General features: G+C 37.1%; 1 protein-coding gene across 4 annotated transcripts; it reads left to right on the top strand.

Moving 5' to 3' along the window:
• Positions 1 to 24,154, top strand: LOC135209179 (MOXD1 homolog 1-like). Of its 4 annotated transcripts, none has more exons than XM_064241861.1 (16): positions 3 to 314; positions 8,495 to 9,104; positions 9,907 to 10,090; positions 10,486 to 10,584; positions 11,098 to 11,244; positions 12,368 to 12,538; positions 13,812 to 13,898; positions 15,359 to 15,551; positions 16,455 to 16,559; positions 17,824 to 17,984; positions 18,715 to 18,832; positions 20,002 to 20,126; positions 21,551 to 21,699; positions 22,914 to 23,035; positions 23,163 to 23,305; positions 23,430 to 24,154. In XM_064241861.1, exons 3-16 carry the CDS (start codon positions 9,908 to 9,910, stop codon positions 23,511 to 23,513), a joined length of 1,887 nt encoding a protein of 628 aa, XP_064097931.1. In that variant the 5' UTR covers positions 3 to 314; positions 8,495 to 9,104; position 9,907; the 3' UTR covers positions 23,514 to 24,154. The 4 variants fall into 4 exon arrangements, with proteins under 4 accessions (XP_064097933.1, XP_064097931.1, XP_064097930.1 ...); XM_064241860.1 differs by having other exon boundaries at positions 10,486 to 10,596; XM_064241863.1 differs by lacking the exons at positions 21,551 to 21,699; positions 23,430 to 24,154 and having other exon boundaries at positions 1 to 314; positions 10,486 to 10,596; positions 23,163 to 23,301.
• Positions 24,155 to 25,303: the final 1,149 nt, after the last annotated feature.

The following is a 25,303-nucleotide window of genomic DNA, read 5'->3' as shown; positions in this document are numbered from 1 at the left end:
GGAGTAAAATTTGTTCCTATTCTATCTTATATCAACGTTCTTCACAACAGACACAAATTGAATTACAGTACTTTACTGTACAAAAATATCACTCTTTTAAAAAATTTGAATATCCAACTATATTTTCAATTAAATATTCATATTCAGTTAAGTTAACCCTTGAATTTGTATGTTCATGAACGTCTTAGTCTCCGCGATCCTTGGACATGTCATTAGTTGACATACATGCCGTCAAATCTGACACGCAACTGGAAGAACATCCCCCAGGCCTCAACTATACCACCACCGTTGCGCAAGAGAAGACGACGGGCACTGTAAATAGATATTTTAAAGGAGTTTGTATATGGTTGGTTGGGTTGATCACTATCTTATAGTTGCACTCGTTTGTTGATGGCATGTGTCACGGAGTAGACTGATGTATTAATGAGGCTGAAGGGACGTTGTTTAAAGTCTCTGATGTTCGTAAATTGTAAGAAGTTTAACACGAGCAAATAAGCACGTCGCGTGGGGTGTCCGAGGTAAAGGAGCATGGGAAAAGAAAGACTGATAGTTTTTAGATCTTCGATACTGGCTGCCTAACTTAAGGCAGTCCAAGGGTGTACGTTACGTGTACTTAGTCGGGAAAGTTAATACTTTTAAAGACTGGTGAGGCCCTTTATAAACTTGTCTTTTTATCTTCAACCATGAGTTGGGGGGATTAACTTATTGGAAGCGGGAATGTCGTTTGAGATTTAAGTTTACTCTTGGTATGACTTTGAGCTTGGAATACATTGCCCCCCCTACAATTGAGCGCGTTTTTCCGTAGGGTGAAGTTTCGCTTAGTGATGCAACCTTGGAATGACGAGAGATCGAAAGCTATCACAATCCACACTTTTCCAGTAACATGAAGGTTTTGGATACTTTATTTTAAGAAGTCATATCCTTTTGATAAGTACAGTGATAACTAGTTTTTTTTTAAATAAAGATATTTCATTCTTATGATATTTTCTCTTAACCTTGTAATTGGTGTTTCAATTCTAGATTATCATGTAATTAATTTTAGCGGCATGTACCCAACGTGGGGTTTGGTTCAGCTCTGGCCCCTCTTCATTCTTCCCTGTATTACACCCTTATCGCTTTCTCAAGGCACTTTTTTGTTTAACTCGACAGCTAATTTAATAGTTATTATTGATTTAACTTTGTTGCTGTTTCCCTGGCTGTCAATTAGTCTTGGTTCCAGGGTTAGTTTTTTTCAAATTTTGTAATTTTTGTAGATTTTAAATTTAATGGCTGAAAGCCTTTCAAGCTATGTATGCCTATCGGTGGAACAGGTTCGATCTTTAGAATGTTATTTGTTTCTGTATTTTGTTTGGGAAAGATTGCGTGGTGGATTTAAAAGTCGGCTTGTCTCTATTACAATAAAAGTAGAAAGCATTGTTGAAAGAAATTTTGGACAATCTATCTGAAGCAAATAAGATTTATGGACCTTCAGTCAAAGATGTCTGAGAAAGCTAAAGGGAATTTGCCTAACCAATAGTTTAATGCTGTATCTGTCTGTTACCTCTTGAGATTCTAAGAAGTCGTTGAGCACTATACTCTGTTTTTTTCCATCTGTCCATCCGCCTGTGGTGTTTTTGTATGGTAACACTGCGTCCCAGGCTTTAGATAGTTACATTCAGCTTACATTCAACGATTATAATAACATCCTTTTTCGAATATTAACGGTGTAATTCGCATACAGTAAATTATTAAAACACTTTTCAGTTGCAAATGTACACCCAGATATCCTTCTATTTACCCTAAAACTTACACATAGCGTAACTATCTAAAGCCCGGGACGCAGTGTTACCATACAAAAACACCACAGGCTAATGGACAGATGGAAAAAAACAGAGTATAGTGCGAAGTTAAATGTATTCCATCCTCTGTGTACTGGCGATAATGTAATTACGAATGACCACAAACGGAGTGTACGAAATACGCCGATCCTAGTATCTATAGTGGTCTGTTATGAATGTTGTTAACTTCGCATAATGCCAAAGATTGTAATTTTAAATTTTTTTGGCCATGTACGAAATGTAATTTTCACATGCCATGGTTTAACTAAGAAGGGTGCTAATTAGAATGGTAATAAGATTAGACTAGTTAGTCACTAGTTCAAATAAGGCATGTTCCCAAACGTTCTGATTCAGAAGTATTTAAAACTACTACAAATGGAATGCTGACGATATCTACAGTCTTGGAGGTATTTAAAGAGTTAATTCTCCACTGGTAGATACTTTGTGTTGAGAATTCGGCTCGAAAATACCTGGAGTGTTTTTTTAAAGGTCTTGGTAGATCAATATGACTATTCCGTGGCGGCCTAGACTATGGCAGTTGCGGTTTTTCTATGCAGTTTTATCGCCTGCAAAAGAATTTTTAAGTAATATTTATTTGGACGACCGTAATTAACCCCCAGGGGCCAGTATAAAACACGGCGAAATACATTGGACGCCCCAATCCCTAGTGGATGTCGTTTCCGCGGTTACGTTCCTTGCAGTCCGTGAGGAACTATTCTTTAGAATTACCAAGGTCTTTGTTCCAAGCTACCTTAGTGGAAGGGTCTCTGAGAGACATCGATCCCTCATTGTTCAGCCATTGCTAAATGTATTTCGCCTGGATTGAAGAAATTAGCACACGCCTCGGTTGATAAGGGGAATTACCTGACATATAAGCATATAGATTCTGATACCGTACACGATTTTGCGATTGATGCTTGGTAGCGATCAAAGCCATATTTTTTCCATTTAAGGTCTCTCTACTTTTTACGAAACGCTGTTGGGTAAAATGCTTTCTGTAAGTGTTTTGTTGCTTTTTTCATACGTGGATAGTTAAGCCATAACTTCAAATGTAGAAGATACTTTTGTTTTAGGCATTTGTTTCTGTATTCGAATTAAGTGTTGTACGAATCGTGTACTTTTGAGAGTACGATTAAAATGACAAATTTTGAGCATTGCCGAGAATCTATGTCAGAACTATTTGGGGGCTGATTTGGAATACAGAAAAATGATATAAGGGGGCACGCCTACGCCATGCCACGCCAAGCCATAAGGCCCCATATTAAGTGATTGTTTCTACTTGTGATTGAGGGGATTTGCTTCAGATCTTTACCACTTATTGTACAACTATTAATAACACTTTGGAAATTGAGACACTTGACATGTAAGTTCATTTGTTTTGAAGTTGAAGAAAACTGTCAATTTTCAAAATAAATTTGTAAAATTATAAGTTGCACCGTAAAGGGATTTTTCCCACGACGAATAATTACCAATTTTTTAGCAATAACGTTTCTAGATGTTTATTTGGCAGATCTAAGTAATTGCTCCGGATCGGATATTTCCTTAGAAATTTACCATTTCTATAGTATTTTGGTTGTTTAGTAAGAATTTGATATTTTTTTTTGTCGATAGACTGTAATTAAACCCACGGGGGCTTGTACTGAAAAACGGCCAAATACATTAGAACCCCCAAGTGGCTTTCGTATTCGCGGGACCGTTCCTTGCAGTCCGTGTTAAGTTATTACTTAATTTTTTTTAAGTATTACAAATTTGTGGTTAATTACAATTTTGGGTTCAGTCATTGTCACACAAGCGATGCACAAAATTTTCAATGAATCAACCAATCTAAAGTTTTACTTTTATCGCTTCAGGATATGTTTATCAAGACACTGTTGTAAACTGTTAACTAAAATTCGACAGACAATTCCTCGAAATTCGGCGGTTGCATGGCGCGCCCCTTGAATTGAACCCTTAAAGCTAATAAGATAAGACCAATTTTGAATACTATTCATCCCAGTTTTAAACATTTGGGTTTTAAATTCCTTGCAGTCTGACAAGGATATAGGATGTGATGCGCCCTTAATTAAGCACAGAGTTGTTGAAAGCATAGTCCAAGATAGCCAAGAATGGTCCAAGATAGAGAGTAGAGAGTTCGTAGATTGGGCTTTATATATGGGGCCCTTCCATTCAGCAGACACAAGGCTGATATTAGCGGACAATTTGTGGCTTTGTATAAGTATTTAAGAACTAAGGATATTCCCGTACTGGAATTGATATCCATACATTTGTGAGCAAGTACAGCCGTAGGTGAAGTTGAACAGCTAATTAATGCCGTTGTTCCTATCCAGATTAGCAATATCTCTTGCTTTATTACAGGTTCTATGATTACCTTGAATTAAATAAATTCTAAGGAGTTTAAGTTTGTCAAAATAGATAGGAAGCAAGTTATTGTTAACAATAGGATAAATGATATTTAGAACCTTTGTTCTAATCGAACAGTAATTTTCGACCTAGACTATATGATAACCCTAGTGATTGTCTTACACGATGTGTTTCAGAGAAAAGGCTTCGTAGGACGCTCATTTTAACGGATCTACAAGTTCTCTAATTCTCCATTAGAGTACAGTGGGTTTGCTTCTCATCCTGGTTTAAAGCTCTGAGCTGTTATATCAGAAAAAGTAATTTTGAACTCTGAGTCACTTGAACAAATTTTCGTCCTTCAGTGAAGTGGTCAAGGTTTTGATTCTTAGTCTTTCTCTTTGTTGCTAAGTTGAAAGAAAGATCTCGGGACGAACAAAATGAAACTGCTCGTAGCATAATTCATCTTACTGTATATGCACTTAAAGCTGCCTTTCCTGAAGTCTGATACGCTGGATACATGCAGTTTTTTTAGAACTACTTATTTCGCCGTTAAATTTATTGTTTGATGAAAGTGGACTTATTCGGATACAAAGTAAGTTACGTAAATTAAACGCCTCTTACGATGAACGGTTTTAGATACGGTTTGGTAAAAATTGCCTTGTGGCTAGGAGTATGATTTGCGATGCCCCTATGAAAATGCTACACGCTGAAATTTAAGACCTTGGGTCTACTAAGGTCAGAAACTGTTTCGGATCATCAATACCTTTCAGTGTTAAGAGGTTTTAAAATGGTGCTTGATAATGTAAAAGGTTGAATGCAAGAACTGTTAAATTAATCAAAATGCGTGCAGAGATTTAGAGCAAACTACTGTTAAGGAATATTTGCAGCGACAATTGTTGACTTTCTTAGTCAAGGACAGAAACTACCGAAACTATAAGGTATATGTGGCTACCTGATTTTGGTTTGGAGAAAATCAGTCTTGTTGCATGTAGGTAGACTGATAATAAGTAGGTTCTCAAACTATTACAATACAAAGACTTGAGATTTCATCCATTCCCTGCTAATGCACATGAATTAGGTTGGTGTGTTGAAACAATGGTTAAGCAAGTCGATAGCTACCCATAGCTACGCCATCTACTTGGCAGAATAATTCTCATTTGTGGGAGTAAAGTAGTGCTGCTTTTGTGCATGCTTCGACCGTGCTCCTGACAGTTCTTGATTTGGATTTGTGATGGGGGTTGCTTGGGAACGGTAACCTACGATTAAGGATGGTTTTCGTGGGTCCTGGGTTTTCATAGGTGTCTACTGGCACCTTAGTAAACAAGCTTCGAACGTCCATTGACGCGATTTCTTTGAGTTTTTAGTTTTCAAGATGTCTGTGAATTCCGTTGCTGATCTTAGTGTATTTCATCGGTATGTATAAGGTGATTATGTCGTCTAGGGTTTTTGCTGCTTTGTAGGTGGGGTATGTGATCTAGGATATTTGTCTGAGTGGGTTGCCGTTTTTTGGAGAGTTTTTTTTTTTTTTTTTTTTAACTATGCCATAATGTCCAGGGCTGAAGTCTCCCACAATGTTCGCGAACGTGTTCTCGTTGCACTCTTTTGGCTCCTGCTGCAAGTAGTTCTATTCTCTCTTAATTGGTCTGTAGGGTCTTTGTTAAATTATGATTTATCTTTTAAAATATTGTTAGTCTTCTCTTATTCTTGTTTGCACATTAACACGTACTACACTGTTGTTTTGTCACCTTTGCGTATAATTGTCTTCATTATTTTTATTAAGCTCCTTTGCAGCTTGTATAAACTCGTTAATATTCTACTCTGGTTGTGTCTTCTTTTGTCTTGTTAGCCTCTCCCAAAAGCTCTGCAATGCATCCATCTTCCATGTCGATCTGGCCATCGTGTTCCATTTGTTGCAAGTAGTGTTATATTTTTCTATGTCTATTCATTTTTCATGCTTGTTTTTTCTTTAATGGCAGGTCAGTCCGCAGTTCGGGAGTTCTTTTCCGTCATCTTTACCACTACTTTAGTCCCATTGATGTAACTATTTTTCTTGTTCTTTCCTTACTCTTCCGCCAAATATATTGTTTAGTTTCTTCTAATGTCGTCTTACCTCCATCCCAATGGCGTTCATGATTTGCTGTTACTGTGAGGTTGTGCATGGTCTCCCATCTTTCAAACCTCGTTTCAGACCAGTTGGTATACAGTCGACTTGGCCATTCATTTACCTTAAGCCTAGCAGAAACTGCTGCCTTGTGAAATATTGATGTAGACTTAATTGCATTAGCTTTATGTACAAATTATCTCGTGAATACTATTGTTTGAGCTGTAGTAAAGCTTTTGAAATCATAGCTGATATAAGCCGAAGTAGGTAGCTTGCAGACTTTGAAAATATTAGTTTGTTCTGAAAACGCTCGTACGAGTGTTTTGAGTTCTCTTATTTTAAATACTTAATAATTCATTAATAGTCAGATTTTGTAGATAGGCATAAACGTACCTAAGACAGTATTGTTGCTAACATTAATGGCTAAAAGCTAGACTATACATGCACGCTACCATTGCCAACCAGCCTAAGATCTCTGGCCTAGTTGTAAAACGGTCCCTTGTAAATGAAGATTCGTATTTTACCATCTGTGACGACTGGTCGGAGTCTGTGTCGATATCTTTGGGAGAGAATGAGCCTTAACGCAAACAGTTAAATGTAAGTTGGTATTTAGTGCTATGCTGTGTTCTTGAATGCTGTTTTATTGTGTAATTTTGAAAACTTCAAAATTTTCGTTTGCGCAATTGAATATGCGGAACCCAAATATTGGACTGAGTACATATTCTCGTTAATTTATTTCGATAAATATAAAATTTATATTCACATATTTGAAATGGGGAGGGTATATAGTAGCCTAGACAGTGTCCGCTTCAATCTAACCTAACATATTAGAAGTACAGTACATTAAAACTAATTGAATAAGTTTTGAATATATTAACGTAATCTACTATGAATCGTTGACTTGGTGTAGTTTCCGCTCTGCACCATTTGTAGTATTATGTAGCGGTTTTCCTTACTACCATTGTTGGCAGAAAGGAGGGGTAAACAATGGCCACATCAATGACATCATTCCAAGGCCATATTCAAAGCAAACTAAGGATGATTGGAAATTAATATTTTTGTTAGACAATGGTTTCAGAGTTCATTCCAACGGCTGTAAAAGCAGCGGTATTCTTCTTGGAGGGAAAGTATTTCGAATTGGAGCCAGAGGTCCTGTTAAATGGTTGTGGAGTGTTTTTTTTTTTTTTATCTCTAATTATTGAGCGACCAGAAAGATGGCTGAGCGCCCGTGAGAATGGGGACTGCAATCTAGAATTTGAAGAAAACAAAAACAAAAACACTAACACCACTGAAGAGCTTAAAATATTGTTCAAGGTGCCCATACAGTTGGTTACATGTGTCTAAACAGGCACATTTTATAAAACGCTAGTACTGGTTGCATGTAAAGCGGACACAAGCTTGCTTTAACTCCTTACTTGTTCTAAGAGTAAATACTTCTTACTCTCTAGTGCAATTAGTTTTATATTGCTTTAATTGGCAACTCTGCACGCGTCCGTAAGCATACGTGACTATACTCTGTTTTTTTTACATCTGTCCATCCGCCTGTGGTGTTTTTGTATGGTAACACTGCGTCCCGGGCTTTAGATAGTTACATTCGGCTTACATTCAACGATTATAATATCCTATTTCGAATATTAACGGTGTAATTCGCATACAGTAAATTATTAAAACACTTTTCAGTTGCAAATGTACACCCAGATATCCTTTTATTTACCTAAAACTTACAAATAGCGTAACTATCTAAAGCCCGGGACGCAGTGTTACCATACAAAAACACCACAGGCTAATGGACAGATGAAAAAAAAAAACAGTATAGTATATGTGTGCGTAGCCTACATACTTGCCTATGTAAGAATTGCATTACAAATGCTGGTTGTCGTAACAAAAGATACGCTGCCGCAGTTTCATTCAAGGCTTTTGATAATCTCTCTTCCAGTATCCTGTCCTTCCGGTATTTTAGTAATAAACAGTAGTACTGAATACAAGACAGGACGTCGTAATTATGTATGACCGTACCCTGCCAACTGATGTATTTCTTTCTTTTTCACTTTGAAGACAGGCAGGCCCATCATCTTCGATAATCTCGATCATGGCACAATTATCCAATAGTTAAATGATGTGGGAAGCATTTGTGAAATGTTATCGTTAATTTCGAATCTGTAGGATTATGATGACATACAACTTAATGGATGTTTTCTTTGGTGTTTTACTTTCTCGTTTTCTTTTTCTCTTTTAGCAAAGACAATGACACCTGTGGCCAGTCCGTATTGAAGAAGGCGACATAAAAAAGGTTGACAAAATGGAACTTATGTTGATGGCGACTTCTGTGAGCCAAATGACTGAAGAAATTAGGCATTTTTGCTAATTTGGAGAAAAATCACCATTATTTTCTTAACTATAATTTTGTAATGAAGTGATGGAAGACAAAACTGAGAACGATACAAAAATCACAAGGAATTGAGAAGTCTACAGAGTGACAAAACAGATGGACTAATGTAATTATAGAAAAAATAGCTGGGTAGGACTACTTCAACCATCCCTTAGTACGGAAACTTGAGTAAATATTGAGAAAGCTCATGATGACTTCGCAGAATAAGATTTATAACACCAAGATACACGTGATACGCCCACTCTTTTGTATTGTTTCCACATGGCTTGAGTCTGCTGGTGGTGGGATAGGAAGGCTACTTCCGTGTAAGGATAGCCTATGTCTGTTTTCTGCGACAACCTATGGTCACTTGGTATCTGGTGTCGATCGCAAAGAGGACATCGAGAGAGACACGTGCTCTAGCAAAGGCGATAGGGGCTTCAGATGACCTGCTGCTCTCCGAAGTTCCATAGAACAAGTAAGTGTTTCATCGTTGTCAAAGTAAATCCCGCCTGACTTGTGTATACTACCACGTAAAGGTGCTTAAGTCAGTGTACTTAAAATTCTGACTAAACCGTAACCGTATGGAAATATACTCTGTAGATGTGATGTCAGAAATAGTTCATGATTTTAAAAAAAGTTATATTGAAAATGTTGGTCATAGTTAAAGAAATAAATTAAAGCGGCTGTGGTCTGTCGCTACTCGCTAGTCTCACAAAACTCTTTTAAAAGACTTGAAAGGATTGTTTGACGTTGGTTTCATAGCGACCTAAAATTAAAATGTTCAAGGTTGCATATATCGTACTGCAAAAATCTTTGAGTACAGGAGATTATAAAAATTAACATTAGGTGAAAGTATATCCATGAGAGCTGCTTCCCAAGAGGATAATTTCTCCTTAGCTGTTGGTTATGGAAATTAAAACCACTATAGTTTTCTGTGACCACGTGACACGAAAGCAGTTTCATTAAAAAATTCAAAAAGTTACACCTAGATATTTTCGTGAATTTAACCTTGAAATTACATATGATGTTATTCAGTTTAGAAAATTATTCAATTGAACTTTTTTCGATTTTTTATATAAAACTTATTTAGTTACCTACTGTTTTGCATCAAACATGAAGAATTCTTTTGTTTAAATCTGGTATATTCTGTCAATAACTAGGCTTTTCAATCGTATAACATGATAAAAAAAAGGATTCAATTGGATTTTTTCGAATTTTCATATAAGACAAATTTCAGACTTCTTCATGGATTGTAAATGAAATTCATGAATTTTCAGAATGGTTCAAGTGGATTGCCTTGTAACCACCTTGATGGTGGTGGTATCCTGTGTGCATGTAAGGGCTTCACCAACTGGGTTAGTTCCTGGAGGAATCACCACCCATCAGGCGATGCTTGATACGGAGGCCAATTACGTTCTATTCTGGACTCCCCGTGATCGTGATATCGTGTTTGAAGTTCACGTAAGTATTCAAGTGCCTGTTCAAATGGTATTTGTTTGCATGTTTTTACATTTAAAAGTAATTATTTTCTAATGGTAAGTTATAAATACTGTTACATTTCATTATCCATTCTCATGTTAATGTCTATACTTGTCAGGTTACAAAAATTAACTGAATTCATTTATGTCAGAAATATATGTTCAGAACTACATCATGCACATCAAAATATTAGTGATTTCACATTATAATGTCTGGGAAAAATAATAAGAATAAATAACATAACAGGAACGCTCAACAAATTGGCAAAAGAGATATGTTTACTTCCTTTCTATATTAGTTGGTGAAAGTGAAAAGATAAAGGGTATGATTTCTATAAAAATCTGAAGTCCATACGCTCTGCTTATTGTATCTTGCAGGTTGCAACTACAGGATATGTTGGACTAGGATTCTCCCCCGGTGGCGGGATGAAGGACGCTGACATCATCTTAGGATGGGTCAAGGATGATACAGGAGAGGTCGTGTTGCATGTGAGTTTTTTTTTTTTTTTTTTTTTTTTTTTTAATCTACGAAAATGTGGTTTGTTGGAATTCAACAATGTCCCACTGTTTACATTTTCATCTTTTATAGATACTTTTTAGTGTTAATTAACTATTCTTTTTAAAGACTGTATCCTTATTGCAGGGAGTTTGTACATCTACTTCCTTAGTGTCCAGTCATAAATATTATTCTACTTCCTTAGTGGCAAATTATATATAATCTGTGTTATTTTTGTTGGTAAAGACTTATGGAATCTAAACTGACCCAGGCTTCCTTTAGAAAGGCTTGGACTAACATTAGTGTATAAACACATTGCAGATTATCACTTTTATTTATTCAATTAGCTACTTTCCTTTTGAACCAATTAGGCAAGAATTTAAATACTTTCAATGATGCTTCTTCATTAGATGACTCGCAAACAAGCATATCTCATCAGTCAATCAGTAAATTTAAACAAGCATATCTTATCAGTAAATTGGTCGTGTTCACAGGATCGGTTCTCTCCAGGCTACGGAATACCAATTATTGACAAGTCCCAGAATGTGGAGCTTCTTTCAGGCTATCAGAATGGCACTCATACAGTGCTACGCTTTAAAAGACCTTGGGACACGTGTGATCATGAAGATTTTAAGATAGCTGTAAGTCATCATAACAGTTTGTCATATAATGTAAAATATCCAAAATATTTTGTCAGGTAGTTCTCTGCACTTTCTGCCTGATATTGCATCTGTTCTGTGTCATTAGCTGACACCTTGTTTTCCCCCCTTGATTTTCTAGTTTCTTATCCTGTTACTTCCGTATATCCTTCTTTAACCAACTTCTCTTTCTCATGTCATGTGCCAGAAGGTTTTAAGTGTTTTTGCGATCTGCTTTTATTCTAATCACTTGGCACAGGATCTCTGCAGTGTCCTCATTTGTAAAAGATTATAATAGTCCCACTTCACTTCAGCTTTAGGTAATTACTTTCAGCAATTGCACCTTTTCATAATGTGAAGTTTTCTTTGTCAGTGCTCATGCATCTAGCGTAGTACTGGACTTGTAGGTTTATCATGAATTGTCATTTTCCAAATGTAGTCTCCTCTTTGCAGTTCATCTAGGCTGTTGCTACTCGTTGATTCTTGCTCTCTTCAATGACAGCTAAACAGTTCGGTATATCCCCAAGATAGCTGGTTCATCTGACCACTTCTAAGGCTTGAACTTATTTTACAGCATGGGCTCTTTTTTTTCCTAAATTGCTCTTTAACATTCCAAGTATCGCAAGTCGATATTTGTTTTGCCTCCCCCACTTTTTTTTTTATCTTTGATACCATCTGTAACTTTCATGCTTATTGCGAAGTTTAAGCCCACCTTTTTCGCAGTATAGACTTCATATTTTTTTCTGATTAGTATAATTTTCCTTTTTTATTCCCAGTCACTGTATGCTACTATTTTTATACTTTTAAATACAGTATTCTTGTATCAATATGGTTCCACGATCCCCTGCATCTTCCTCATCCTCTTTGCTAATATAAGTATTGCGTCTCCTTCCTCCTGTTTGACATACAGATTCCATTCTACTCCCAAAATCCTCTGGCATTGTACTTTTACCGCAATAACAATGTTTCGTATGATTGTAAAAGCAACCTTTATTGTGGGAACTTTTGTCATTTCATTTCAGAGTTTTTGTTCTGAATGCCATTATGCCTTTATTTTTCATAATGCATACTTGCACGCTGCCAGCGCCTCCTTTGAATGCTATCAGCTTTAAACGTGACCTTTCAGAATGACACCGTACGGATTATTTGGTCGTACAGCTACCAGGACCCAGAGGGCGAAATGGACATGACGATTCACCACAAGAGGGGAACGAAAAGTATGTACCTGAATGAACCGCCTTTCCTGATGCCTGAACTCCCTCAAGACGTCAAGACATTTGATATCTTGGTCAACAACGTGAGTAAAAGTTTAACCCAAGAAACAAAGAGAAGTATGGAGAGAATACTTGCTTAGATTGTCAAGTACTTTTAAACCTTTCTTTGGCCTGAGATGGACCTCAGAACAGTATGATGGTATGCAGAGGAATGACCCATACTTTTTGTGGTGTTTGCGTATGGTGACACTACGTCCCGGGCATTAAATAGTTACGCTATGTGTAAGTTTTAGGTAAATAAAAGAATATCTGGGTGTTCATTTGCAACTGAAAAGTGTTTTAATAATTTACTGAATGGGAATTACACTGTTAATATTCGAAATAGGATAGTTATTATTGTTGAATGTAAGCTGAATGTAACTCTAAAACCCGGGACGCAATGTTATCATGCGCAAACACCACAGGCGGGTGGACAGATGAAAAAAAATAGAGCATAGTTTCACATTTTGCGCAGGCGTTTCGCCATATCCACGGATTCCATCAATAGCTTTTGGATAAGAATGATGCAATTAGTGCTATTAAGTTTTGAGCAGGCGTGCCACCATTTCCCAGTGCATATTTTAAGGAAATTTCACTGGACGACCAGATGGATATTATGATTTGTAATGTGGGGAATACTGCAGTGGCTACGGCGGCCGCGCAAGGCATAAAGATTGCGCCTCAGAGGCGTGATCGGTATTGTCTAGACCTGCTACCTCGGTGGCCGCGAGTTCGGTTCTCGGATATTCAATTGAGGTGTTAAAGTTCACTCTCGACGTGGCTCGGAAGTCGCGTAAAGCCGTTGCTCCCGTTGCTGAATAACCACTGGTTCCATACAACGTTAAAACAATAAACAACCAAGCAAGGCATAAAGCTATGGGGTCAGGGGTGAGCGCTCCGACAGCGGCCAAAACTTTTAAGGGGGATTTGAAGGCAATAGAACACATTTGCATTATCAAGATTACAACTGTAGATACTCAAAATTTAAATGAAAACGGACGCCAAACTCTACTGCAAGGGTTACTTTACCATTTCTTAATCATTCCTGTCAATTTTGGGCATTTGTCTGGTCGCCCAGTAGTCAAAAATTCTTATTAGCCGACAATTTTTCTTCACTGGGCGACCGTTCGATCACCCAGTTATGATGTTAAAATATGCACTGCCATTTCCACCGATTCCAACAACAGCTTTTGAATATCGTAAGCATCTGAGACCTTGACACTTACTTTTTAAGTACTAATGTTCTCTTTAATTACCTTTGACAACACATAATACCACAAGAAAGGCAGAATTAAACTATAATTGTTTTCATTACAGGTAAGCCTCCCAAATACTATCAACACGGTTTACTGGTGCAAAGTTTACAAAATGCAACCCCTAGAGAAGAAAGCTCATATCATTGGGGTAAGTCTCGCTACTAACTTTTTTATACAAATATTCATTGCATATTGTATTCTTGCACGTACTACTGCTATAATCAGAAGAATCCTCCTGTCATCAAAGATCATTAGAGGGACACCTGTAAGTAATTCTTAAAATATACTTGACCAAGAATTTAGAGTTGTATATACTTCGTTCAAAGATAGTTTATAGTTGACTCTGTATTCGATCCCCAGAATTTCATCACTTGATCAATCATCTGAATCATTAAGTCTTCACTCAACTGGTTTACATTTTGCTCGAACCTTTTATCCATTACTCTGTTCTTTTATCTTTGTCAGCGTAGTAGGTATTACTAAAAGTTTCTTTGCAGCATCCCTTCGGCTCTAGCTGCGACTCCTTTCATTAATTTTATAGTACCTCCGTTCATGTATTCTTCCTTCCCTCTTACTGTCCACCCTATACTAACAATTGTTTCATTGTGCAACCGCGAGGTTTTCTTCCTGTCACACCTTTCAAACCTTACTGACAATTTCCCTTTCAGCGCTGAATGACCTCAAGGGTCCAAGCTCTTGGCCTTGGGCCAAAATTCTTTATACCTTTCCATTCCATTCAATTATATTACTAACACTGATGGTATGAGTACACTAGTAATAGTCTGGAAGATACGATATGTTACTGGTTCCAGCTGAAACTTTTTTTTTTTATTCCACATGCATCAAGACGTTACAGGGAAACAGATGCAATAACTAGTGATAGTGCTAATGCTAAATTTGCAGGGAAAAATTACATTTACTATTCTGATACCAAATGGATTAGCCATTGACTTAACGCTGCATATCATAGATCCTGTATTATGTATTTTAAGTTCTTTTTCTTAGTTTGTAAAGACCCTGCAGTTTTGCATAATGGTTAATAACCATCAATTCTGAAAGCTGTCCACTTAATAATCGTGAATGTTACTTTCTTCGTAATATAGATTCTTGCTATTGACTCCCTATGAATATCTCTATTTTCACTTTTGTGAGAGAAGAGGATGGATGAGGCAGAAAAGAGTGCTTAGGTGGATGTCTGGGGTGAGAAGAGAGGGTAGGATCATAAATGACTACATAAGGGGGTCGACTAAGGTGTTGGAATTATCAAAAAGTGCAGGAGGGGAGGGTGAGATGGTATGGACACCTGTTGAGGAGAGATGAGGACTAGACTTTGAGACATACTATGGATGGCTGTTCAAGGAAGGAGAAGAGGAGGGAGACCAAGAAAGAGATGGAAGGACTGTGTGAGAGGAGACTTACATGAGAAGGGAATTGATAAGGCATAAGCGCAGGATAGAAATAGATGGAAGCGGCTCATCCGAAATGGCGACCCCATATGAAAATGGGAGCCAGCTGGGAAGAAGTGAGAGAAGAAAATGACTGCTACACTTTTTTTTTTTTTTTTTAATAATCTATTGTTTCGATTAAAGACAATAAATTTCTTTACAGTTTGTCCCGTTGGTCCAGAAGGAAAATATAGAGCACGTTCATCACATTGTCTTTTACGAGTGCCACTTACCAGAATCTGAGGACATGGACGAATGGCTGGAAGTAGATGGTGTCCAGTGTTACTCCAAAAATATGCCTCCCTCGTGGAAATACTGTAAAGTTCCTCTTCTGGCATGGGCTGTGGGTTCTGAAGGTGATTATACTTACACTTCCCTTAGGGGGGGTGGAAATATCACGATCCTTGGGAAGGTACAGTAGCTGTTTACATAATGAAGTACCTAGATTGATGCAAGGGACTACCAGCTAAGGTAGTGTTTTCGACTTTTTTTGGTTCAAGGCCCACCTAGGTTCTACGTAGTCTTAATATGATATGCCAGGACCCAGTAGCACCAATGACTGGACAATAATTTGTAACTAAAACATTTAAGAGTATTTGTGGTAAACGACTTTTAATATACCGATAATTTGGTTAATTATGAAAAACGAGTTTACCTATTGGAAACGGAATGAAAGTGTGTGTCAGAAAAGTGTCTCGTCTGTTAACTTGGCGTTGCCCACCTGTGTTCTGCATTCTGTTGATTATGAACTACTGAGGTAGGACTTTGATTTAGTTGTATATAATTTAAAGCTATTATCCGTATGTGCTACTCAAGACAGGTTCCGTACTGGTATAAGGCCAGCTTAATCTATAGGTATTGATTCTGCTGGTAGCTGTCCAGATAAGACAGCAATTGATAAGTGGCATTGTTCACAGCAAACATTAGATGTAACGGACACAGAGGTAAGCATTATTGCTTATTTCAAGCTCCAATAGTGTAAAAAGTATTTTTGAAGTTAGTCAAAGTGATGGAAATTCTCTTAAAAATGCAACGAAAGAGCTCATTTGGTATGCATTTTGTTTATAACCCTAGCAGCTGACGATGGGAAATTGTTTGTTAGATTATAAATGTGTTTGGAAGTTCCACGTGCCAGATTTTATATATACACCTATAAACTTTTATTTTATGTAATATTAATAACTCTTTATTGGGTCGTTATTCTCATTGAGTCGTTAATCATCGTAATACTAATAATCATTAATCCGAAATATGCTCAGGTGAGATGTATCCGGAACACGTTGGGTTTCCAATTGGAGAGAATCATGGAGGATCTTCGTACTTCCTGATGGAAATGCATTATGATAATGCCAATCTAAGACAAGGTGAGGAAGAGGTATTTTGATGTAAAGATGTGAGGAAGCAAAGGTGAGCTCAACAAAGGCCTAAATCCACTACCAGGTCCTTTGTACAGTTGTCAGACGTTCATGCTGTTTTGGCAAATGTACTCTGCACTTACCTTGTGTAATTGTAGATTTGTTATATAAAGCAATTATGCCTCTCTTCTCTATTCTCTTGTTGTACAGTAGTACTATGCTTTCCTATATAGTTTGCTGCTTACCCCATAACCTATTACATATGTAATTGATAAATTTCTCTGGGCAGGAGCGGCCTCATGAATGGATTTTTGTGGCATAAATTGATCAGTGAATTAATGCAGTTTTATTGTACACTGAGGAAAAACTTCGTAGCTCCTCATTACCGAAAGATTTTGCAGATACGACCATTTTAAATGTAGCCATTATTGTCAGAGATTTATCATCTCGGGATACTATCCTATCTTTAATTAATAGCAAAAATTCTTAAAAGTGAACACCTGTAAAACAAATTAACATTTGCAGTATCTGAAGCACTGGTGGAATAACTTGTACAAAGATTAAAAATATGTAATCTATTCATATAACTCTACAAAGGTGTTGTGTAAACTCCAGTGCATATAGAGTATGTTTATGGAGCAAGGTCCCATATGGGTAAAAGGCAGACTTTTTTTAATAGTCTCCAGGAATGTCTCGAAAGTCATTTCTGGTAAATCAAACTCTGTGTACCTATGGACATAACACTGAATTTCTTTTATAGTTTGCTGTAGATTAACTTAAAATGGCACATTCTAGCACTCCTAGTATTGTCTCGGTGGCATATTCTAGCTCTCCCAATAATGTCAGTTTGATGATGTATACTGTACTTCTAATTTGTCTATTGTGTTCATAAATAGAAAGAGACTTAGCGGCCAAAACAAAAATTTCAAGTTACCTACAACTTTTTATGACAACTGTTATGGATGTCTAAATTTAAGGTATCGGGTTCTCTAGGATTCAAATATTTCATGATAGGAAGATGTCACAAGAATCTCAAAGGGGCTAATCTTAGCATTACCGTATAGAAATTTGACATTTTATTCTCCTTCAGTTTCATGTAAATAACAAAACTTATTCCAGTAAGTGGTCAGTTTGATGCAATGACAATAAATCATAACTAAGCTTTCCAAGCAGCATAGATTACAAAATAGTTTTTGTACTTTATGACAAGTATGTCAATGACAACAAATACCGCAATAGTCGATTACAGGTAATAATGTCATACATTTTCCAGATGTGGTGGATAATTCAGGTCTGAGGATTTTTTATACTGAAAAAGTACGTAAATATGATGCTGCCAATGTAGCCTTGGGTCACAACGTGAGCCCTCGTATGATCATCCCTCCTGGACAGACCTGGCTTACAGTTGGTCATTGTGTTAGTGAATGCACTGAGGTGAGTATGTATTGTAAAGTCAACGCTTTTCCCTATTTTTTTATTGTATCTCATCACAAAACCGCGTTGTTCCTTTAACCATTCTATAGGGCGTTCCGCGGCCTTTCCGCCGATGTATAACTCGTGTAATTTCACTATTTGTATATCTTATCTTTAAATGTACGTCACTGAGAAATCTCAAATCATTCTGGCCCAGACCCAGTTTCTCTCTGTTCAGGTAGGATACTACTTATCTGTCAACAGCTTCCTTTATAGCCTGAGTTTACCTGTAATAAATTATCAGTATCCAGCTACCTGTCTTACTCTCTGGTCCTCACAATATTATATATTACAGTAAATACTATGTACACACTCCCATCATGACTGAAATACTTCCAGCGCAAAAAGATTCAATCAAAGTCCCCATACAAGAAGACCAGAAACTCACAAAATCAAAACTCCTTTTAACCCACAATTCCTAATTATAATTCACAACTCTGCCAAAAAGTGTTTTTACGCATTTGAAAACTAGTGAAAAATCGAAAATCCGAAGGAAAGTACTGTATAAACACTTAAATATATATACTGTAATCATATACGAAATGCTAATTGACGTACTGTAGGAAATATATATACTGTAATCATATACGAAATGCTAATTGACGTACTGTAGGATATTGTTAAAATGTTTTTTTCTCCATTATTACTTTGGGTGAGGTTCCTCATTAATGCTGGTGAGTTTTGACAACAGATGCTGCCTCCAGAAGGTATAAAGGTGTTCCATGGATTGCTCCATTCCCACATCCTCGGAAGATCCTTGAGACTGCGCCATATTCGAAATGGTCGTGAACTTCCCACGATATTGGAAGGTGAAGATGATTGTTTCGAGTTTTTACGTAATGTATATCTTGCCTATAATTTCAGTCGCAAGTCAACAAATTTAAAGTGGAAGAATTTAATATTTGTCAGTTTCATACCTTGCACAGAATCTTTTGCAAACGATATTTTAACCTCGTAATGTTTCTTTTTTTCATTTGCTTGTTTGCATGTCTGTTAGATGAATTGCACAAAAAGCTATGTCTGGATTCTTACGAAGATTTTCTCTGAAGATGGGCCTTATGACTGGCAAAAGGGAATTAGACTTTGGGAGAGATAGGAACTTAACTTTTGGAGAGATGATACCCTCTTGTTGGTGGATGGGGTTGTGGATGGGGTTGTGGATTGCTTAGCCTTTTTAGCAGATGTTTCGGGTTTCATAACTCTGTCTTTGCCATCAAGATGATAAATTCTGGCAACCACATTTGCTGATTGATGACAAGCAACAGGAGATTGTTGGGAACATTAAGTATTATGTGAAACTTTGCGATAAAGGAAATTTTAGAAGGTAGATTTCTCAATCCTGGCATTAAAGCGTATGGTGTGGTCTCGTTTCAGGAATGACTGACTTATACACAATGTCATCAGTTAAAAGAACAATGATTTCACTTAAGACAAAATCACACCCATAGGTTTGCTGTTTATATGAATGTTTATAGAATTCAAGCTTATTAATATGATTACGCCTGAGTTAGGCTGGAGGTGTCAAATTGAAACTGTATTTTGCATTTTTATTTTATCACTGCTCTGATTTCGCATGTGACGTGATTATCGGTAGTCTCAACATATGGAGCACTACTGTATCAAGTATCGTCTGAAACATTTAGGCCCGTTGGAATATTTCATTCAACATCCAGGTCGTTAATTTGGTTCTAGCAACAAGGAGTCTTTGCTTATTTTAAATTCTTTTACAGAGATGCCTGAACCCAATCTTAATCAAAGGAAGCACAGTTTTACGTAGTTGTGTAATTTTTGTCATACTGGGACTTGTCCCAAAACTAGTAGGCCACCATATTAAAATGGTCCTATTCCCACCGCCTTCTCTGTTAAATGTTAAATAGTCCATCTTAAGATAATCTCTGCCTACTCTGTAGAACAAAAGATTACTAGTGATAAGGTAATGCTTGGCATTATTTAACTATCTGCTGATGTTGTTTTGCAGACAAGGCCTATGACTTCGATTTTCAACAAAATCGCGTTTTAAAAAAGGAAATGACCATCCTCCCAGGGGACAGCCTAATGATGGAATGTGTTTATGATTCTACTAAAATTAAAACTCCCTCTTACGTAAGTATTGTCTTTCATTTTAATTTCAAGTCAGGTCGTCTCTTGACAAAATCTGGTGTCAGTGCGGTAGATAAGAATGTGAAACATGGTGTGTTTCTGTGCTTTCAACACCGTAGGACAGGTGGTGCACTGTAGGCAATAATGAAGGATCTTTGCAGCTTCCCTTCGGCCCCTAACTGCAACCATTTCATTCCTTTTACCGTACCTCTGTTCATATCTTTCTTCCATCTTACTTTCCGCCCTCGCGTAACAATTGTTTCATAGTACAACTGCGAGGTCTTCTTCCTCCTGTTACCTTTCAAACCTTCTACTGTTTCCATTTCAGCGCTGAATGACCTCATAGGTCCCAGTGCATGGTCTTTTGGCTTAAATTCTATATTCATTCGTTCATTCTATGCTTTTAATACGTTAACGAAACAACCCTTGGAGTTCTGTTGAAAGTTCTCTATACAAAAGAAACCAGAATTAAGATATTAAAGTATATTCATCATTGATTGACACTGGGGAAGGTTTAACAGGTGATATATCCACATCTAAGACTGAATTCCGATTTTCAAATTTTATGAGTATCTTGAATGCAGTTTTTGTTATAGCTGTTCCTGTAATTGATTTTTTTTTGCCAGTGAGATTCTTTGTGACATAATCTTAGACTATAATCAGCCAGAATACACACACTTAAAATTTAATCTCTCAACCCATTTAATTTGATTAATTCTGTAATGGACATCTGGTCTAGTTCCGAAAGAAGAGGAGTTCTGAGCATCGATATAAAGAACAGATTGGCAAGTAGCCTTGCCTAATTTACTTAAATTTATTTTTAATGCTTTATAAGATCAAGAAAGGTTTCCCCTTCATTATTATTTCAGTGCTTAAGCAATTGCACCACAGGGCCCACAAGGCTATACCTTGTAGTGTGCCTTGTGTACTGGACTGTAGGTAACTCTAAAAGGTTGGTTGGTTAGAACATGCCTTCAGCTAGTGTTACTCCAGGCCTTTAATTTGTGCATTTAGTTTGGTTTACTGTGTACTTGGCTGTTCACATTCTTATGCAGTAACTACTTGAATTTCTTAAATCGTTGCGAACAAATATTTCGGCTTAAGACCCGTCCACACGGTCGAACTTTGCCCGACAGACTTTGTTTGATGTGACGTCAGAAGCGGAGAAACTGTCGATAAGGTTGACTTTTCCCGCTTCTGATGTCACATCGAACAAAGTCTCTTGGGAAAAGTTCGACCGTGTGGAGGGGCTTTAGTCTCATGGGTCTACAATATGATACAGTAGTTGTCTAGTTAACACAATACACTGTATTCAGTGTAGGTTTTTGAAAGATTGAACAACATATTGATCATAGTAGAAAATAATAGTAATACACAGTATCAAATGTAGGTTTTTGGAAGAGATTATATGTATTTTGAATTTGCAGGGTGGGCTTTCAACAGAAGAAGAAATGTGTTTAGCTTTCCTGGCATTTTATCCACGAATGGAGTTTGCCTTCTGTGGATCGCAGCTTCCCATAAAAAGCATCTATGAAAGCGTTGGTTTTGAAGAAATCTACAGCTGGGAAGACATGAGGTAGGTATATAATTTTTCAATTCGGTGTGTAGGCAGATTTCTTTAGCTCGGGCTCGTTTGCTATGCAATTTTTCAGCTGCAGAGCACCTCGTACCTTTGATTCATTAACTATATCGACATTAATTGTCTCTGAAGTTTGGAGTTCTTTGCAGGTATGTGATCTATTATTGGGAATAGCATTTCACTGTATATATAGTCAATAAATGTAGAGATTAGACTAGTCCAGCACTGGTTTCTACTCCTTGGATTATGTTTGAAGTATGAGACACATGGCTAGAGTGCGGTGCCAAGGTTATATTACAAGTAAGGAAGTAACAGAAAGATGTGTGTAGAGGATGGAAAACCATAAAGACAGATGTACTGAGGAGAGAGGAATAGATTACCCAATAAGCATATAAAAGTTGCATGACGAGACCACTGGGAGGTATCGGAAAATCCTGAAGAAAAGTTTAAGTCAAATTCCTGTGTATTATTATTGTCATTACTAGTTTAACTAGACTGCCAAATACAATCTTAGCTCTCATACCTTAGCCCAAAGGTCTCCTTGTTAAACTGTATACAAAAATTAAAAGAAGGGCAAAGTGTGTGGCAGAGAGAGGACACAAAAGTTAGTTTAGCAGAGCTGTTAGAAAATTAAATAGTGCTGCTAAATGGATAGTTGTAAGATTGATTTATGTAGTGGGAAATGTACGATTCTCATGATGGGAAATTGCAAAGGTGCCCACAAATATGTTTGTGTAGTTACTAAACCTTGATTCCTAACAGAAACTCACTTATTACCATAAACCTATGATATGAAGTGCAACTAATACTTATCATGCACAATACATTTACAGTGCGTTTGGTGGAGCATTAAAGCTGTTTGCCAGTAAGTTACTGTTACTGATGCTAGAGTGAGAATCTTTTTACTTAGGAAGGTACAAAACAATTGCACTCTAGTTTAAATCTCTTGAGTCTGTGGAAATCTCTTGAGAGTGTGGAACAGCGTCAATTCAATAGTATCCTCTCGGTGTATTTTTATGTTCCGATGGAGCTTTATTATGTATATAGTGTGGATTATGAGCTTTATTTTTAGTTTGATTAAAGCCATCAAGACTCCGGTTATCTGATTCTTGTATTACTCAAAAACCAACCCACATAGTAGCATGCACAGCGCAATCTTATCCAAATTTTATTTAGAACATTTAATAATGTATATTAACATCTAATTTCAGACCACCCAAAAAACAGGAAGGAGAAAGGGCAGAAAACTTGAAGCCTCCCAACAAAACTTCCAAATACGAAGTTTTCAAGGCCTGGCACAGCTTCAAAATGGTGAAAGCGAAGTCGCCCAAAAGTAAGTGTTGTGAAAACATGACTGTATTCATAGTTTGTGATGTACTGAAGATTTGTCAGTCAAGTACAGCAGTATATGTCTGCATATAAATTAAATAAATGTGTGCTGTTGTATTTTTTCTTTGCAGAATATGAAGGAATGACCCTATATGATGTATTTAATAACGAATCGTTGTGGTTCGACAATGAGTGGGTAGGCCAGTTTCAGGAAATGGCAGCTTACGGCAAACACGAAGTGATCTGTGCAAGAGGCTTAAAGGATTTTCTGAAGGTATAAAAATTTATGTATGGAAAAGTAAAGTGCAGTTTAATGCTTCTGTAATATTTTTGTTAGTTTGTTGAAACTCTACAAAATGTCTGACTGAAAGAGAATCTTTTATTACTTGTATTTTCAGCATGGCAACCACACACCATCCATGACTGATTACCCAGACTTCATTCCTTTCGAAGAGGATAATCCAGTATGCAGTTCCCAGTGATAATCATCAGCTAATCAACAGGTTCTTGAAAATTAAGTAAATCTTAAGAAAATGGTAATCTGTTTTAAGTGTAATGGTACTGTATTAATAGCTTGGGTTAAAAGATGTACTGTGGTATTCCCTTTATTTGCAATGTTGCATTCTGGGCAAAAGACACTTGAGACTATTAATATTTTTCAGGTTAGATATATCTCTTCAGTTGTTGCTTTCTTCCATAAGCTATTTAGTAGTGTGAAAGAGAATAAAGAAATAAATTTAGTTTTTAACATTTTGGCAAGCTAGTGATTTGTAATAATTTTGCAGAGATTAGAAGTGGGACTAAAAAAAGGGACTGAACTTACTAAATATGAAATTTATGTAGAGTATCATTAGAAACTTTACCCACAAATTACAAACACTCTATTTTGTAAAGAAAAAGTTTGCGAGAATAAAATGTGTGTACAATTAAATGCCTCTTGAATAATCCTCCTAAGGGTGAATTAACTTGCAGACGAATACAGATTTATTTCAGTTTGGGCTAATATCTGTTATTGACAGCTAATCTCGGAGCAAAGGTCCAGATGAACATTTTCAACACATGGCTGTTGGCCGCCTTTTACCTCTGTTGTTGAATTTGCCGAGAGTTTGAAATACTCCTGTTACCTTCACAACCACAGTGAATTGTACAGTCTTTGGCGGTCTTAATTGAGTTTCTTGTAGACAACCTGGTTTCTTTATGGGTAGTAATACATTGCATAACATAATTTTGTTTTGCAGAGTAATGTTTGATTCCAATGTCCGACTTAATTTTCCCTTCAATCTGATCTGTTCAGAGAGAAACCTTTATAGAAGTCTTATAAAAGGTAGAAAACTTAGCAAAAAACATATGGTATAAAATCAAGAAACTTTAATAGCAGAAGCATGCAGTGTGGAATAACGATTTACTAAGGACAATTGAAGAGAAGGGTGTTCAAGCTACAGGTGTTCAAGCTATAGGACAGGACAAACGGGAGTGTTCCTGCCTTGACCAATATCATCCTTGTTTCTATACCATCAAATTGAGGCATTTCAATGGGGCAAATGAGCTGCTGAAGGTGGTGTGGCCATAAATATAGGTTGTGGCCTTCTCTGAACTTCTGGGAAAACCTTCATTGTATTTATTCCAGGAGCATTTGGCCTTGGACTAAACGTTCTCTTTGTGGGTCCCACTGCTTCGGTTGTTGGCTCTGAGATCAGACTTTTTTTTTTCTACTGCTTTTGGCTCCTGTTCACCTTTGGGGTTTTATCTGCCCTAACTCTTAACTTGGCAAACACAGGAAGTTCTAGAGACCCATGGTCATAAGAAATGGAAGAGGCGCTGGTGTGCTTGGCCTTCATCGACCTCTCTCCCTCCCCTATCCAGATTGGCAGAAGTGTAGGAAGGCAACCTCCACAAAACTACTAAAAAGTCTAATAATGGCTGCCACTTTGGCATCGTTCCCAGCACCAAGTCACGGGGGTAGAATTTTGGGCAATGTAGAGGGATCTGTTCAAAAGCCTGCTTGTGACTGATCTCTGTTAGGGGTCCGTTCATTCTCCATCCCTGGTGCCTGACTCTGGTTCCTGGTCAGCTGCTTTGGAACGGTGACTCAGTGTAAGGAAGGGGCTTATGGACAGTCGTCATCCTTCAAGCAGGGGCAGGTCAGGTGAGTCATGTTTGGAAGCTCACAACTTAGTCATAAACATAATGGCCTTGTTATAATGTGCGTTGTGCATTAAATTTGAAAGCTTCTAAAAGTCAACAGTTTGTTACATTAACTGCGTACTTTGTT

Source organism: Macrobrachium nipponense, chromosome 37 (genome assembly GCF_015104395.2).
Source record: "Macrobrachium nipponense isolate FS-2020 chromosome 37, ASM1510439v2, whole genome shotgun sequence".
NCBI classification, from domain to species: domain Eukaryota; kingdom Metazoa; phylum Arthropoda; class Malacostraca; order Decapoda; family Palaemonidae; genus Macrobrachium; species Macrobrachium nipponense.
The sequence above is the reverse complement of the archived record's forward strand: the minus strand, read 5'-3'. Positions and strand labels throughout refer to the sequence as shown.